This window comes from Staurois parvus, unplaced genomic scaffold (assembly GCF_062004578.1).
Source record: "Staurois parvus isolate SC_StPar_1 unplaced genomic scaffold, SC_StPar_1.0 ptg000446l, whole genome shotgun sequence".
NCBI classification, from domain to species: Eukaryota; Metazoa; Chordata; class Amphibia; order Anura; family Ranidae; genus Staurois; species Staurois parvus.
This window is the reverse complement of record NW_028318242.1, coordinates 2,344,403-2,360,891: the sequence shown is the minus strand read 5'-3', so window position 1 is coordinate 2,360,891 and position 16,489 is coordinate 2,344,403. Positions and strand designations below refer to the sequence as shown.

Sequence of the window (16,489 nt, the reverse complement as noted above, 5' to 3'; positions counted from 1 at the left end):
CATTCCCACATTACCATTCAGTAATCTAACTATGTATCGCTTAGTAAATTTGCCATTCACTGTCTTGCATTGTAAGGTATTCCACTTGCATCTTCTATAAACTGATGGTAGAACCATCGTTCAATAATATGCTACTGATAATCTTTATTTGTAAAATCATGTTTCTTAATAAATAATTACCAAGTGTACCACAGATCAAATAGAACACTATAAAATAGGTCAAATAAAAAATCTCACTGTTAAAAATGAGAATATCACAAAAAATAGAATTGTCTATCTAACAATAGGCTGCTTTACAGATACTGAGGTTACTATAAAAGAGACACAATATTCTTTACATTATAAAAAATCAAAATAATATATTTTTCTTTCTGCACTTTCAATAACAATAGCCTATAACCTCCACAAGTTAAATTCTCCAGTGCAGTCAAAGAAAGAACTGACAGGCCTATGAACATCAGATAAAACAGATATATAGAGCCATATGTCAGCAGCATATTGATGGGAGCTACTGTAACATTATAATGGAAGCGATAAAACCCACCAGAAGAACATGCAAATGTGAGCATAACTCCAGCTGAAACAGTAACAATCTGGCAGAGGCTCTAATGTTTTTCGACTCTACTACCATGTAAAAATTCTTCTTTATAAAGGAAATGAAGGAGAATCTCTTCAGTGGAAGTACAGATTCATGGAGATAAACCCCAACAAAGATTGCAGTCTTGGAGATCAAAAATATCTGCCAAAAATACTCTTACCCCCCTCCCCCCCCTTAACCTTACCACTATATTCGTGTCAGTGTATGGTGTCTTAAAAAATCCCAAATTACCTTGACCTAAGGAAAGAGGGGTGTTTGCCCTGCCTGAAAAAACTGTACTTCTATGCAGTCATCTTCACAAGATTGGTTGACTGGTTTAAGCACAGACAGAAAAAACTCTGGGATGACTAGAAGAACAAGTGACCTCACTGCCCTCTCTTGACTGACCTTGTCTTCTCAGCCTAAATTGCATTCTATGCTATTTTGACTGCCTCCTCCCTATTTACCTGGGATCATCTAATAGAGAGAGGCTATGCATCTGGAAGACTGGGCCCTCTAACACCCTCGTTTCAGTACCAAGACTTCTCCCTGACCTTATATAAACCACACTTCTTGGTGGCAAGCACAAGATAACCCCAATATATTTCAGACCCTACACAATATCAAGATATGTCCTTTGAATTACCTATTTCCTTTCATTCCCTAAAGAAAACTTACATTGTTTGGACTTTTCCAACTCTTGATATTTATAGGCTCTTTCCTGTCCATTGCTCCTTTCACTAGACCACACATCACCTTTGAATCCCTCCTGCTTCAGGACATTAAACTAAAGGCCTAAATATACTAAGTATTGGGGATTAGAACTACATTTTCCCACTGACCCAACAGATTGGGAAACATTTTTTACCTTCTCCCACAAATTCATCATCTCCAGTAGACTACAAGAACTCAATTATAAAATAATATTGAGATGGTGTCGCTGTCTTACAGACATTTATGCCTGTGATCCTGCATTGTCATCCAATGGAGATGTCTTAAAGAAAAGGACCAAATTTGTAATACATGCTTTCCTCATTGAACCTTACTTCAACAGAATTTTCGCTATTTAAAAATTAATTACAGACCATGAAATGAAGAATTATCTATGCATTAAATTCCCAATCCAGGAACCTATATAAATATTAAACATGGTCTCTTGCACTACTTCTTAGCTGCAGCACACATGACCATCTCTAGACCCTGGAGATTACTACAACCTCTGATTGTAGCATAATGGGTTTTTGGGTTATCTCAAAAGTTTTTGAGCAGCTGGAGTGGATGGTCTATTGACAGGTGGACAAATATAAACCAAATTGCCAGTCCTTATGGGACCACTTCAAGTTCTTGGCAAACTTAACATTCTACCAGTATTGAATATGGAGGCACCATTTTCAATCCCCCCTTCCCTTCCCCACCCCACATCCTTAAAATACATATCTCACTTCCCCCATGAAAACCCCATTTTTTCCTATATACTACTGCTCATATATTTGTTCTATTTGCAACATATTACTTACATTTGTGGATTTGCTCTCTTTTACTAGCCTATCTAGCCTATATAAAAAGAAATTACCATGAACCATATAATGTCCATGTTATTGTTTATTTTTATTTTCCTCTAGAATGAAATCAAAATTGATTGCACAAACATCTAAGACCCTAAACACTAAAATAATTTAAAATAACAGTACTGAATAGAGTTCTGCTGGAGGGACAGTTGGCACTCGGGTAAACGTCAAATGAAAATATCCTTTATTGAAATGACATTAAGCAGCTGTTTCATGTAATTTCAACAAAGTATATTGCCATATGAGCTTTACCCAAGTGCATAATGTCCCTCTAGTGGTTCAAAACATACAGAGGCATCGGTAGCCTTCTACAGTAGTCTGAACACTGGGTAGAGCTATGGATTGAAGGAAGGTAGTAACACCAGTACACCTGTTTGCATTGAATAGAGATCTGCTTTTAAATAACATAGAGCCCAAAAGGGATCCCATAGAAAAACAAAATGCTTAGAGGTAGTAGTCAAGACCACTCAGGGATGACTGATGTACACTTTTAAGATGAAGCTAAAATATACCCAAACTACAGATGTTGAATTTTGTATTGATGCTCAATTATGCTTTAATTGTGGATCTTAATATTTATAAGGCATTGGTAAGTACGGTAGATTAGTTCCCTATTTACATGCCTTGCATATCACTATAGTTCAGCTGTATGCAGCAGTGCCTGTTATTATTAATAGTGAAGCCATTGACATGGCCCCAGCTCTTCTGCACTCTCCGGAATGGTGACCTCTGCACGTAGGGTTAGCGATGCCCTGCATTGACCATTCCCTGAGCTGGAATATGCAAAGGAGCTGGCAGTGATTATTGTCACCCATTGCTTATTGTCACCCTCTCCATTCATAAAGCAGTCAAGAATTGTATTTATATTGATATGCAAAGTATATGAATGGGCGATAAGACCTGCTAAAGGCCACTAATGCCTTGCAGATTAAAAAAAAAATCTAAAAATTAAATATAACATTTGTAGCTTAGGTACAGTTCAACTTTACATATATTAAATAAGTCATATCTAAAGGCTTCTTTTTTCCCAAACTAAACACGCCAAGTTTTTCTCATCTTTCATTAAAAGTGAGATCTCCCATTATTTTTGTTAATCTGACTAACCAACTGTAAACCCCTCCTCTCCTTTTTACATACCTCTACTTCCTTCTTGTACATAATATTAAAAATTTTACCTTACACTTGATTTATGCAAAGACATAGCTCTGTGTAGCCATGTGGAAATTATTTGACCTCATGGGACAGCATCCTGTGGTGGAAACCCCCAGTTGAATTTAAAAGTTTTCATGCCTCATTGCCATAGAAACCTGTGATGACAAACTATAAAGCAACTGAGTGCAGTTACATCACATTTCGCAGGTACTGCTACACTCTGCAGGAGGGAAGAGATTTTACAGGCTGTCATTCATCCTTCTCATTTCCTTACCACCTTCCAAAGTGATCAGTGAGTTTTAGAAGACAGTGGCACAGTGGCGTATCATCAAAGGGTGTTCACTGCACACAGGCCCTGGGGGAGGGGGTGGGGGCACTGTGCTGTGAACACCCTGCACCCATGGATAAGATGTATCAGGAGCAGGGGTGGACTAACCATTTTGGCATGCTCGAGTGCCCAAAGCCAGTAGGGAGGTGGTCCCTGGTTGGCACCTACTGCAGCAGGTGAAATGAAAAGTCGGGGGTGATCTGAGCAGTGGTGGGAGCAGTTACAAGCAGTGATCTCCCTGTATGTCTTTCAATAAAGCAGCTGAAAGCCGCTTCTCCTCCTCTCCATCCCACGGCTTTCTGCTGCTTTATTGAAAACCAGACAGGGAGATCAGTGCTTGTAAATTCTCCCAACGCTGCACCGATAACCCCCGACTTTCCATTGAAATTCCCATGTGAAGGCTCTGACTGAGCCAGTGAACTGGGGACTATCCTTGTGAGTATGTTCCTTCCTTTCTCTTTCCTTCCTTCTTCCCTCCTCCCTTTCTGCCCTTCCTTCTTTCCTTCCTTTCCATTTCTTTCCTTCCTTCTTCCCTCCTTCCTTTCTCCCCTTCCTTCCTTCTTTCCTTCATCCATCCATTCCCTCTCTCCTTCCTTCCTTCCTTCCTTCCTTCCTCTCCTCCCTAACTCTCCTCCCTTTCTTCCTTCCTCTCCTCCCTACCTTCTTCCCTCCCTCCCATCCATCCATTCACTCCCTCCCTCCCTTCCTTCCTTCTTTCATTTCTTCCTTTCTGTCTTTCCTTTCTACCTTCTTTCCTTCCTTCATACATTCCCTTTCTCCTTCCCCCTTCCTCCATCATTTCCCTCCTTCCCCCTTCCTTTCTCCCCTTCCTTACTTCTTTCCTCCCTCCCTCCATCCATTCCCTTCTCCTCCCTTCCCTTCCTTCTTCCCCTCCCGCCCCCTCCCCTTCCTTCATTCCTGGCTTCCTTCCTCCGTTCATCCATTCCCTCCCTTTCTTTCTCCATCCATTCCCTCCCTTCCTTTTTTCCTTCTTTCCTCCCTTTTCTTCCTTTCCTCCCTCCCTTCTTTCCTCCCTTTATCCATTCCCTCCCTCCCTTCCTCTCTTCCTTTCTTCCTTCCTCCAATCATTCCCTCCCGTCTTTTCTTTCTTCCCTCCAGATTCATTCCCTCCCTTCCTTTTTTCTTCCTTGCTTCCTCCATCTATTCCCTTCCTCCATTTCTTCCCTTCCCCCAAATCTCTCTCCCTCCCCTCCTCCGCCTTCCTTTATTATCCTCTAGCAATAGCATTCATGAGTGCAGCCAAAAGATGTTTAGATTTGTGTTATCAGCCTATGGTAGTAGTTGGTCCCATGTGGGGATATCTGATGTAAGGGGGACTGTGATAGGGACGCATGATATAAGGGGTAGAAGTTTTGTTTATTCATCCCAATCTAATGACTGCCCAATATTTACTAGTGCTCCCTGTTTAATCCCTACTGACACTGTCCACTGCCCCCACAACATCAGCATTTTGAAAAATTTATAGGAATATTAAAATATTAAATTGTAAAAAAAGGAAAGAAAAATAACTACCACTGCCATGCTCTCCGCACTCCTCTCCCTGCACATACTACCCCCACTGTACACTCCACACTTTACATTCCCTGTTTAAAATTAACATATTCTGCATTATGCAAGTTTTCTCAGACTCTAACCACACCCCTTTTAAGCTACTCCCAATACTTAGCACAATTTAAACCACTCTTAGTTTTCACAGCAGCACATTTTTTCTTTATCAGTGACTAGGGCCCACTTTTGATCTTGTACACAGGCCCACTGATTTCATGATAAGCCACAGTGGACCACAGTTGTTTTCTTAATCATGAAATTAATTTGGAATCATGATTAACTGACTTGAGTGACATTAAATCATTATGTCAATATTGCATCACTGTAATAACAGATGTGAAAATATAATAAAGTGATAAGAAAGGTTTCAGGAAAAGGCTATTTTTCTTTCTATGCTTTCCAGTGACAATGATTATATGTAGAGTGAGTAAATTTGATTTACATAGTGGGGTACACCAAGCTAAACCAGGACTAATTATATATACAGGTGAAACTTGAAAAATTAGAATATCGTGCAAAAGTTAGTTTATTTCAGTGCAGCAACTTAAAAGGTGAAACTAAATATATGAGATAGATTCATTACATGCAAAGCAAGATAGTGATTTGTCATAATTGTGATGATTATGGCTTACAACTCATGAAAACCCCAAATCCACACTCTCAGAAAATTAGAATATTACATGCAATCAATAAAACAAGGATTGTACATAGAACAATATCGGACCTCTGAAAAGTATAAGCATGCATATGTACTCAGTACTTGGTTTGGGCCCCTTTTGCAGCAATTACTGCCTCAATGCGGTGTGGCATGGAAGCCTGTGCCTGTGGCACTGCTCAGGTGTTATGGAAGACCAGGATGCTTCGATAGCGGCCTTCAGCTCTTCTGCATTGTTTGGTCTCATGTCTCTCACCTTTCTCTTGGCAATGCCCCATAGATTCTCTATGGGGTTCAGGTCAGGCGAGTTTGCTGGCCAATCAAGCACAGTAATCCCATGGTCATTGAACCAGGTTTTGGAGCTTTTGGCAGTGTGGGCAGGTGCCAAGTCTTGCTGGAAAATGAAGTCAGCATCCTCATAAAGCTCGCCTGCGGAAGGAAGCATTAAGTGCTCCAAAATCTCCTGGTAGATGGCTGCATTGACCCTGGACTTAATGAAGCACAGTGGACCAACACCAGCAGATGACATGGCTTCCCAAATCAACACAGACTGTGGAAACTTCACACTGGACTTAAAGCATCTTGCAGTGTGTGCCTCTCCATTCTTCCTCCATACTCTGGGTCCTTGGTTTCCAAATGTGATGCAAAAGTTGCTCTCATCAGAAAAGAGGACTTTGGATCACTGAGCAACAGACCAGGTCTGTTTTTCTTTAGCCCAGGTAGGACGCTTCTGACGTTGTTTGTTGTACAGGAGCGGCTTGACAAGAGGAATACGACATTTGAAGTCCATATCCAGGATCCGTCCGGCTCTTGATGCACTGACTCCAGCCTCAGTCCACTCCTTGTGAAAGTCCCCAACACTTTTGAATGGCCTTTTCCTGACAATCCTCTCCAGGCTACGGTCATCCTTGCTGCTTGTGCACCTTTTTCTTCCACACTTTTCCCTTCCACATAACTTTCTATTACTGTGCTTTGATACAGCACTTTGGGAACATCCAACTTCTTTTGCAATTACCTTTTGAGGCTTTCCCTCCTTATGGAGGGTGTCAATGATGGTTTTCTGCACAACTGTCAGGTCAGCAGTCTTTCCCATGATTGTGATTGCTACTGAACCAGACTGAGAGACCATTTAAAGGCTCAGGAACCCTTTGCAGGTGTTATGGCTTAATTAGCTGATTAGAGTGGGACACTTTGAGCCTAGAATATTGCACCTTTTCAGAATATTCTAATTTTCTGATATTGTGGATTTGGGGTTTTCATGAGCTGTAAGCCATAATCATCACAATTATGACAAATCACGGCTTGTACTATCTTGCTTTGCATGTAATGAGTCTATCTCATATATTAGTTTCACCTTTTAAGTTGCATTATTGAAATAAATGAACGTTTGCACGATATTCTAATTTTTCAAGTTTCACCTGTATATACTTGCATCACACTTGTTATCTTCTTTTTTTACATCACAAGATTGTATATGCTTTTGCAGCTTTTTCTGTGCTTTGAGTGCTGCTGTTTAGTTTTGATATATTTAACCCTAACTGGACAACCTTTACATTGCTAAATCACTTTGTATCAATTGTTGTGTTTTATTTCCAATAATTTTTCATCCTTATTTTGGATGTCAGTGTTCCTTGTCTCCTCTGGCCTCTTTCAGGCAATTCCTGTCGACATGCACTTGTTCCAATATCCGCTGCATTTCATTTCTCTGGCCTGGCTTACTGATAGTGACAATGGTGGACCATTTCTACACAATGTGTATCAGCAGAGGAACCTGTAGTCTCCATCAGGGCCACCAGAGATAGGGTGATAACACAGGAGTACAATCAAATGACAGTTGTCACCTCATAGCAGGAAATGCCTGCACAAGGTCTTTCTTGGCAGAATTGTCAAGTATTCTTTTAGCAAAAGCTGCAGAATTTAAAAGGTGGATATCAGTGATTTGGTCTAGATCTACTTTAAATAGTAACCAGTATTCTCAAGTTTTTTCTCAGCAGTGTATGGGAGTAGCACTGCTAACACAGCCTGGATGAGCAACACCCCATGACTCTTCATCCAGAAGAGGGAGACTACCTTCAGGGTGGAGAGCTGCGTGTGTGCATTCTAAGATGTGTGCGAAAAGTTAGAAAACAAATGCTCCAGAGGTGAACGTGTTGAAGTTATAATTCTACCTAAGTACTTTACAGTTGTTGAAGTGAAAAAACAACCAAAGGGCAGTACTTTGTGTTCAGTTAGTCAGCTGATTTATCCACCTAAATTATGAGAGTAATCAGTAAAGTACAAGCACTGTGTAGAGCCTGTGTATGAAATATGGCTGTCATCGAGTATACATATGATGAAAAATTATATATTTAATCAAAAATTATTTACATCAGGCTGCTACCTCTTAGATGTATGTTACAAAAAAAACAAATACTATATATTACCTTTAAAGAAAACCAGTCAGACCTGTTACATTTTAGGAGTAGACACCACAAAAATGCCTCCTATTTTTTTTTTTATCTTTGACATGACCTTTTGATTATTTATTAAATGCTGGATATTCAAAATTTGGGTTAAAGCTCAGCCACCTGCCAAGGAGATTATCATAGTCACTAGTAAGGGAAGAGAAAGAAACACAGCGCCTCTAAGTGTAGACTCTTGATAATATATTGGTAAATAAGGTGAAAAACTCACATGACATGGTAGAATAGTAGGCTCATCATTAAAAGTGTCGGTGAAAAAAAACGCCATTCCACAAGGGATAGACACTGGTGACATTAGTCGGTAGTAAGGGCACTGTTGATGGGCAAAGTGATGATGCTCACTACCAGGAGGAAAGGGCCTACTTCTGATGTAGAGCTTTTCTCTTGTATTACACAAAATAATATTTAATAGCAATCATTACTTTATTTGTACAGATAGCACCCAAAGGCAAAAGGTTCCCAATTCAACTATATCCCTAACACTGTATGAGCTGAACACACAATAGCAGCATACCTTCATTCATGACTCTCCTTCATTACAGTATTATGGTTATATCTAAGTGGGGTTGCACATAAACTCTTCATTAAATCTAATGCGATTATACAACCAACAAAAAAATATATTTGATCAGCAGTCTGTAAGTTTGCATAGAGGAACTCCTTCAAACGTAACGGAAACATGATATTAAATCCGTCAGTATGCTTTCAAAAGTCATTTGTTAATATATTTACATTGTAATACTTCCTTCCACAGCAAAAGTGCATTCTTTGTGGAACATTAATGGAATGTTATATAGTCATTTATAGCACCTGACTTCTTCTTTCATTTAAAACGTCTCCATCTGTGTTTTAGTATGAAATGTATATTGTATGCATGCATGTATCAGCATGAATACGACTCTGGATGCTTCCATTGTATGAGGATTAGCTGAAAGGTATCTTGGAGGTCAGAAGACTCATGCTATGACTCAGGGTTCCATATCTTACATTTTGTTGGTGCTGGTCACCCACATGCAATTTCCCCCAATTTCAGGTTGTATAGAGTATAATTAATGATGGAGTTTTAAAATGTCTGACATTTAGACATAAAGTCTAATCGATTTGCACAGCAGAAAAATATACATTTAAATTGAAAATAAATAATGATTGCAGCACTGAAAAAAAATAGTAAAAAAAAAACGTTTTACTGGTAGTGTTGCAGTCCTTCTAAATATATTTCAGTGCTTTTTAAGTCCCTTTTAAAGAATACTTCATAGAGAAGAAATGCTCCACAGGTGGTCTTAAATCCTCCTTTCCATATACAGTATCTCACAGTAGTGAGTACACCCCTAAGTGAAAATGTCCAAATTGGGCCCAAAGTGTCAATATTTTCTGTGGCCACCATTATTTTCCAGCACTGCCTTAACCCTCTTGGGCATGGAGTTCACCAGAGCTTCACAGGTTGCCACTGGATTCCTCTTCCACTCCTCCATGATGACATCACGGAGCTGGTGGATGTTAGAGACTTTGTGCTCCTCCACCTTCCATTTGAGGATGCCCCACAGATGCTCAATAGGGTTTTGGTCTGGAGACATGCTTGGTCAGTCCATCACCTTTATCCTCACAGTACATATTGGCATTCATGGTTCCATCAATGAACTGTAGCTCTCCAGTGCCAGCAGCACTCATGCAGCCCAAGACCATGACACTCCCACCACCATGCTTAACTTTAGGCAAGACACACTTGTCTTTGTACTCCTCACCTGGTTGCTGCCACACACGCTTGACACCATCTGAACCAAATACGTTTATCTTGGTCTCATCAGACCACAGGACATGGTTCCAGTAATCCATGTCCTTAGTCTGCTTGTCTTCAGCAAACTGTTTGCAGGCTTTCTTGTGCACCATCTTTAGAAGAGGCTTCCTTCTGGGATAACAGCCATGCAGACCAGTTTGATGCAGTGTGCGGCGTATGGTCTGATCACTGACAGGCTGACCCCCACCCCTTCAACCTCTGCAGCAATGCTGGCAGTACTCATACGTCTATTTCCCAAAGACAAACTTTTGGATATGACGCTGAGCACGTGCACTTAACTTCCTTGATCGACCATGGTGAGGTCTGTTCTGAGTGGAACCTGTCCTGTTAAACTGTTGTATGGTCTTGGCCACCATGCTGCAGCTCAGTTTCAGGGTCTTGGAAGTCTTTTTATAGCCTAGGCCATCTTTATGTAGAGCAACAATTCTTTTTTTCAGATCCTCAAACAGTTCAGACCAGTATGAAAGAGTGATAACACCAAATTTAACACACCTGCTCCCCATTCACACCTGAGACCTTGTGACACTAATTATTCACATGACATCGGGGAGGGAACATGGAAAATTGGGCCCAATTTGGACATTTTCACTTAGGGGTGTACTCACTTTTGTTGCCAGCGGTTTAGACATTAATGGCTGTGCGTTGAGTTATTTTGAGGGGACAGCACATTTACCCTGTTATGCAAGCTGTACACTCACTACTTTACATTGTAGCAAAGTGTCATTTCTTCAGTGTTGTCACATGAAAAGATAGAATAAAATATTTACAAACATGTGAGGGGTGTACTCACTTCTGTGAGATACTGTAAGTAGATAGATTGACAACTCACCAGAGGTAGAGGCTGCCTTAATCAAAAGAACAGCATAAACGCAACAGACCATAAATGTAACTGGCGTTCCAATCCTCCAGCTTGCAGTAGACAACTTTATTCACTTCTGTTATGTGCTCATAAACCATTAAAAAAATAAAAACCATATAGTGTAGTATTTTACCATTATCACATCAACAAACACTCGTGCTATCAGTGTAACAATGTGATAGGCTGCATTGTCTAGAGACTTCCTCCACCACACATGCAATGTGCACTCACCAACTATATGGACTGCCAGATAACAGTGCAGCAAGCATTTCACATAAATTAAGTGCAGGTAGCGATTATCCTTCTTGTAAACAGTACTCTCACTCTTCTATTCTCTCCTACAGAGGGGTGCTGTCTTGCTTATGTACTCCAGCATCACCAATAAGAACAAGACCACCATATACAGTGCTTTGAAAAAATATTCATACCCCTTGAAATGTCCACATTATGTCATGTTACAACCAAAAATGTAAATGTATTTTTATTGGGATTTTATGATAGACCAACCTAAAGTAGCACATAATTGTGAAGTAATTGTGAAGTGGAAGGAAATGGTTTTCCAAATTTTTTACAAATAAATATCTGAAAAGTGTGGTGTCCATTTGTATTCAGCCCCCTTTACTCTGATACTCCTAACTAAAATCTAGTGGAACCAATTGCCTTCAGAAGTCACCTAATGAGTAAATAGAGTCCACCTATGTGTAATTTAATCTCAGAAAACTAACATTGCACATCACCCTGAACACACAATCCCTACCGTGAAGCATGGCGGTGGCAGTATCATGTTGTGGGGATGCTTTTCTTCAGCAAGGACAGGGAAGCTGGTCAGAATTGATGGGAAGATGGATGGAGCCAAATACAGGACAATCTTACAAGAAAACCTCAGGAAATGTAGGTTAGTGAGCGCAATCCGAAAAGCGACCAATGCACTAAAAGGAACTACAAGACCCTTTCAAATAAATGCATAAAAACAAGTAGTGTAGCGCTATATGAAATTAAACCTTAATAACAGAAAAATGAAAATAAGTCCATTGTAATATCAGTATACGGATTCCTCAGTCCACAATGAAAACTTCTAACGTTGTAGATGCAATCCGGTCTCCCGTTGTGGTAATATGAATAGATTGCCTACTCACGAGAAACCCAGTACAAAAACGCATATCTGGATCACATGCATCCTCGGATAAAGACAGCTCGGAGATGGAATCCTCTGGTGGTCCCTCAACGGTATAAGAGAAGGATCCCGATCTGGTCTCAAAGTGCCTACTTCTCCAAATCCGCAATAGTGCTGTACAATGGCTCGCACTGCCTGTTGAAATCTCCAGGTTGCCATGGTAATCGCGCAGCTGTCAGCGAGGTTAGAGTCTGCAATAGACTTGAGACTGGGGCAGAGGTTCAACTTCCAGCAGGACAACAACCCTAAACATACAGCCAGAGCTACATAGTTAGTCTGGCTGAAAAAAAACAAAACTCCATCCAGTTCAACCATTAAAAAAAAAAAAGTTATAATCCTACACCCACAGTTGATCCAGAGGAAGGCAAAAAACCCAGCAAAGCATGATTCAAATTGCTCTTGCAAGGGAAAAAATTCTTTCCTTATCCCCCAAGAGGCAATTGGATATTCCATGGATCAACTTTACTTATAAATGTTAGTATCCTGTTATAGTCTGTGTATAGAAGAAATAATCCAGGCCTTTTTAAAGCAATCCACTGAGCTGGCCAGAACCACCTCTTGAGGGAGTCTATTCCACATTTTCACAGCTCTCACTGTGAAGAAACCTTTCCATGTTTGGAGATTACATTTCTTTTTGCAGACATAAATAGTGCCCCCTTGTCCTCTGTGATGACCTCGGGGTGAATAACTCAACACCGAGTTCAATATATGAACTACTGATGTATTTATACATGTTGATCATATCCCCCCTTAATCTCCTCTTCTCAAAAGATAATAAATTCAGTTCCTCTAATCTTTCCTCATAGTTGAGCTCCTCCATGCCTCGTATCAGTTTGGTTGCCCTTCTCTGTACTTTCTCCAGTTCCCCAATGTTCTTTTTGTGAATTGGTGCCCAAAACTGAACTGCATATTCCAGATGAGGTGTTACTAATGATTTGTACAGGGGTAATATGATATCTCTCTCTCTGGAGTCTATACCTCTTTTAATACAAGAAAGTATTTTGCTCACTTTAGAAACCGCAGCTTGGCATTGTGTGCCATTAGTAAGCTTGTGATCTACCAGAACTCCCAGATCCTTCTCCACCATTGATTCCCCCAGTTGTGCCCCCCCCTAGTATTATTATTATTATACGGGATTTATATAGCGCCAACAGTTTGCTCAGCGCTTTACAATATAACGGGAGACAATACAGCAACAATGCAGTTCAATACAAGAGGGAAAGGAGGGACCTGCTCCTTGGAGCTTGGAGCTTACAATCTAGGAGATGCATGCATATTCCTAGCCCCCAAATGCATAACCTTACATTTATCAGCATGAAACCTCATCTGTTGCCCAATTAAACAGTGCATTGAGGTCGGCTTGTAAGTTGGAGACATCCTGTAAGGACGTTATTCCACTGCACAGCTTGGTGTCATCTGCAAAGACTGAAATTGTATTTTTAATTCCAGACCCTATATCGTTTATAAATATTTTAAACAGTAAGGGTCCCAACACTGAACCTTGGGGTACTCCACTGACAACCCTAGACCATTCAGAGTATGAATCATTAACCACTACTCTCTGAATACGATCTTATAGCCAGTTTTCTAGCCATTTACAAACAGATTTTTCTGAGCCCGTAGACTTTACATCACACATTAGCCGTGTGTGGGGAACTGTGTCAAACGCTTTTTCAAATTCTAAGTATACCACATCAACCCCTCTATCCAAGGTTTTCCTCACCTCCTCATAAAAAGAAATCAGATTTGTTTGACAACTTCTGTCTTTCATGAATCCATGTTGTCTGTTGCTTAAAATATTTTTTTTCCAACAAGAACTCATCTATGTGGTCTTTTATTAAACTCTCTAGTATCTTTCCAACTATAGAAGTTAAACTAACAGGTCTATAATTACTTGGTAAAGATTTTGACCCCTTTTTAAATATTGGAATCACATTGGCCTTACGCCAATCCAGTGGTACTATGCCAGTCACTAAAGAGTCCCTACAAATTAGAAACAATGGCATTGAAATGACAGAGCTCAATTCTTTAATTTCCTTTTTGCCTTGATTTCCTTTTTACATATTCTGTTATATTCTTTGTAATGTTAAAACTTTGATAGCGTTCCTTCATTTTTATATTTAAAAAAAGCTCTTTTCATATTATCTATAGCTTTTTTAACTTTGGCCGTAAGCCACATAGGTTTGATTTTTAGCCTTTTAAATACTAAATGGTTTAGATTAAAGCATATTCATGTGTTAGAATGGCCCAGTCAAAGTCCAGACCTAAATCCGATTGAGAATCTGCAGCAATGCTTGAAAATTGCTGTTCAAAGACGCTCTCCATCCAATCTGAAAGAGCTTGAGCTATTTTACAAAGAAGAATGGGCAAAAATTTCACTGGTAGAGCTGGTAGAGACATACACAAAAAGACTTGCAGCTGGAATTGCCGCGAACGGTGGTTCTACAAAGTATTGACTCGGGGGCTGAATACAAATGCACGCCACACTTTTCAAATATTTATTGGTAAAAAAAAAATTTGAAAATCATTTATCATTTTCCTTCCACTTCATAATTATGTGCTACTTTGTGTTGGTCTATCACATAAAATCCCAATAAATAATAATAATACATTTACATGTGGAAAATTTCAAGGGGTATGAAGGGGTATGTTTCAAGGCACTATAGTGTAGTATTTATTAAATTTATAACATATCAGCCAAAAATGTTAAAAACATACAGTTAAAAACCATATATGTATTGAAAAGCCACTGGTACTTACATCAGACGCCACCACTCAGGTTCTCGAAGTGGCGATGCAACCTCTCGCTCTCTAATGCAATTTATTTATGTGAAACGCTATCTTGCTGCACTGTTATCGCCAGCCAACATGGTTGGTGAATGCACATTGCATATGTGTGGTGGAGGAAGTTTCTAGAAGTGCACCTTATCACATATTGTTACACTGTGGTTTTTACCACTTTGTTCATGTTCAGGAGATTTTGTTTAGTAAATTGTTGTTGATTTTTTTCCCAAAATACTGTTTATGATTTCTAAAATCAACAAAGTAAAATATCATAGGAACCAAATTGGATACTTGTTATCCATGAGTAATAAAATCTAGAATAAATCTTTTTTTAGATAAACAACTGCATATTTTGTTGAAACATTTTTACGAAAACACTAAAAAAAAGATAACGTAAAAACTGAGCTCCTACCTTGGAGGCAGGCAAAAAAGGTTTTTTTTTACATCTAAAATTTGCTGGAAGGAATGGAAACTAGGGTTCAGATTTCCCTTTCTTAGGAGAGGATTAACCCAAAAGGTGGTTGTCATCCATCACTATTGGGTAATTTAAAGGAGAAGCAGGGCCAAAGTAATTTTGGCTCTACTTCTCCTGTAAGACACAGAAGTGCACCTCATTCTGCACTCCTGTGTCCCGAATTCAGCCGACAGTGGATTAAAGCTCCAGCCTCTTTAATGTTGGGATCCACTTAAAAGCCTGAGCAGCAGCTGGCTCAGCTTTTCAGCACACCACTGAGAGCCTGAGACAGCCACTTTTGTCCCCTCCACAGCAGCTCTCTAGCCGTTGTTTTTTCAAAAGCCATACTTCTCTTTTAACCATTTGTGTTAAGGTTAGAGGGGACATATAGATAAGGAAAAATGGAAAGTGAGGGTTAGGGAAGAGGGAAAAAAAAGGGGGAGCTGTGAGGCGTGTAGAAGGTTAAAAGCCCTGTAGGGTTTGGCAAGTGAAGCAGGGCACTGTGTCCACCTGATTGTCTAGGTTGATCCAATAGTTCAAGGGTTCCTTTTGTGGAGATTTCACCATACTTTCTGTCCAAAAACTGACAGATGTTCTAGAATCATTGCATAAGCCTATATGTGTGTATATGAACTACATATGAGTTGAGTTGTTAGGACTACCTTTTACTGTCTTTCAAGAGCCATATATTTAAGTCTCTGAGCCCAATCAGTGGGACAGTTTATATATTAAAATGTGAAGATGATAATTTCCAAATTCTGACCTGCAATATATTTGAAATCTTTTTTTTTTCTTTTTTTAGAGATCCAAACACAATTTTTAGAGGCAACTCGTTAACATCAAAATGTATAGATGAAACCATGAAACTGGCTGGGATGCACTATCTACAAGTTACATTAAAGCCAATTATAGATGAGGTAAATTATATCGCTGTCCATATACGTGTAAAGTTTGGTTACTTCCCAAGAATAACTAACTGTGTCCGCTTAATAAAATGCAAGTTTTCCAAAACAATTGATATGCACCTACCTTCTTCCCACATAATGTACTTCATGTAAAGCTGAAGATATACACAGTTAAAGTGCAATATTGCCCAGACTATGACCATTAAA

General features: G+C 39.6%; 1 protein-coding gene across 2 annotated transcripts in view; it reads left to right on the top strand.

Annotated features, from left to right (window-relative positions):
* The window catches only part of RASA3 (RAS p21 protein activator 3), a 288,551-nt gene that overhangs the window by 214,587 nt on the left and 57,475 nt on the right, over positions 1–16,489 (top strand). For both annotated transcript variants that reach the window (XM_089688122.1, XM_089688121.1), the window contains exon 12: positions 16,180–16,294. In XM_089688122.1, the coding sequence (XP_089544248.1) occupies positions 16,180–16,294 (115 nt within the window). The remainder of the gene's footprint in view (positions 1–16,179; positions 16,295–16,489) is intronic.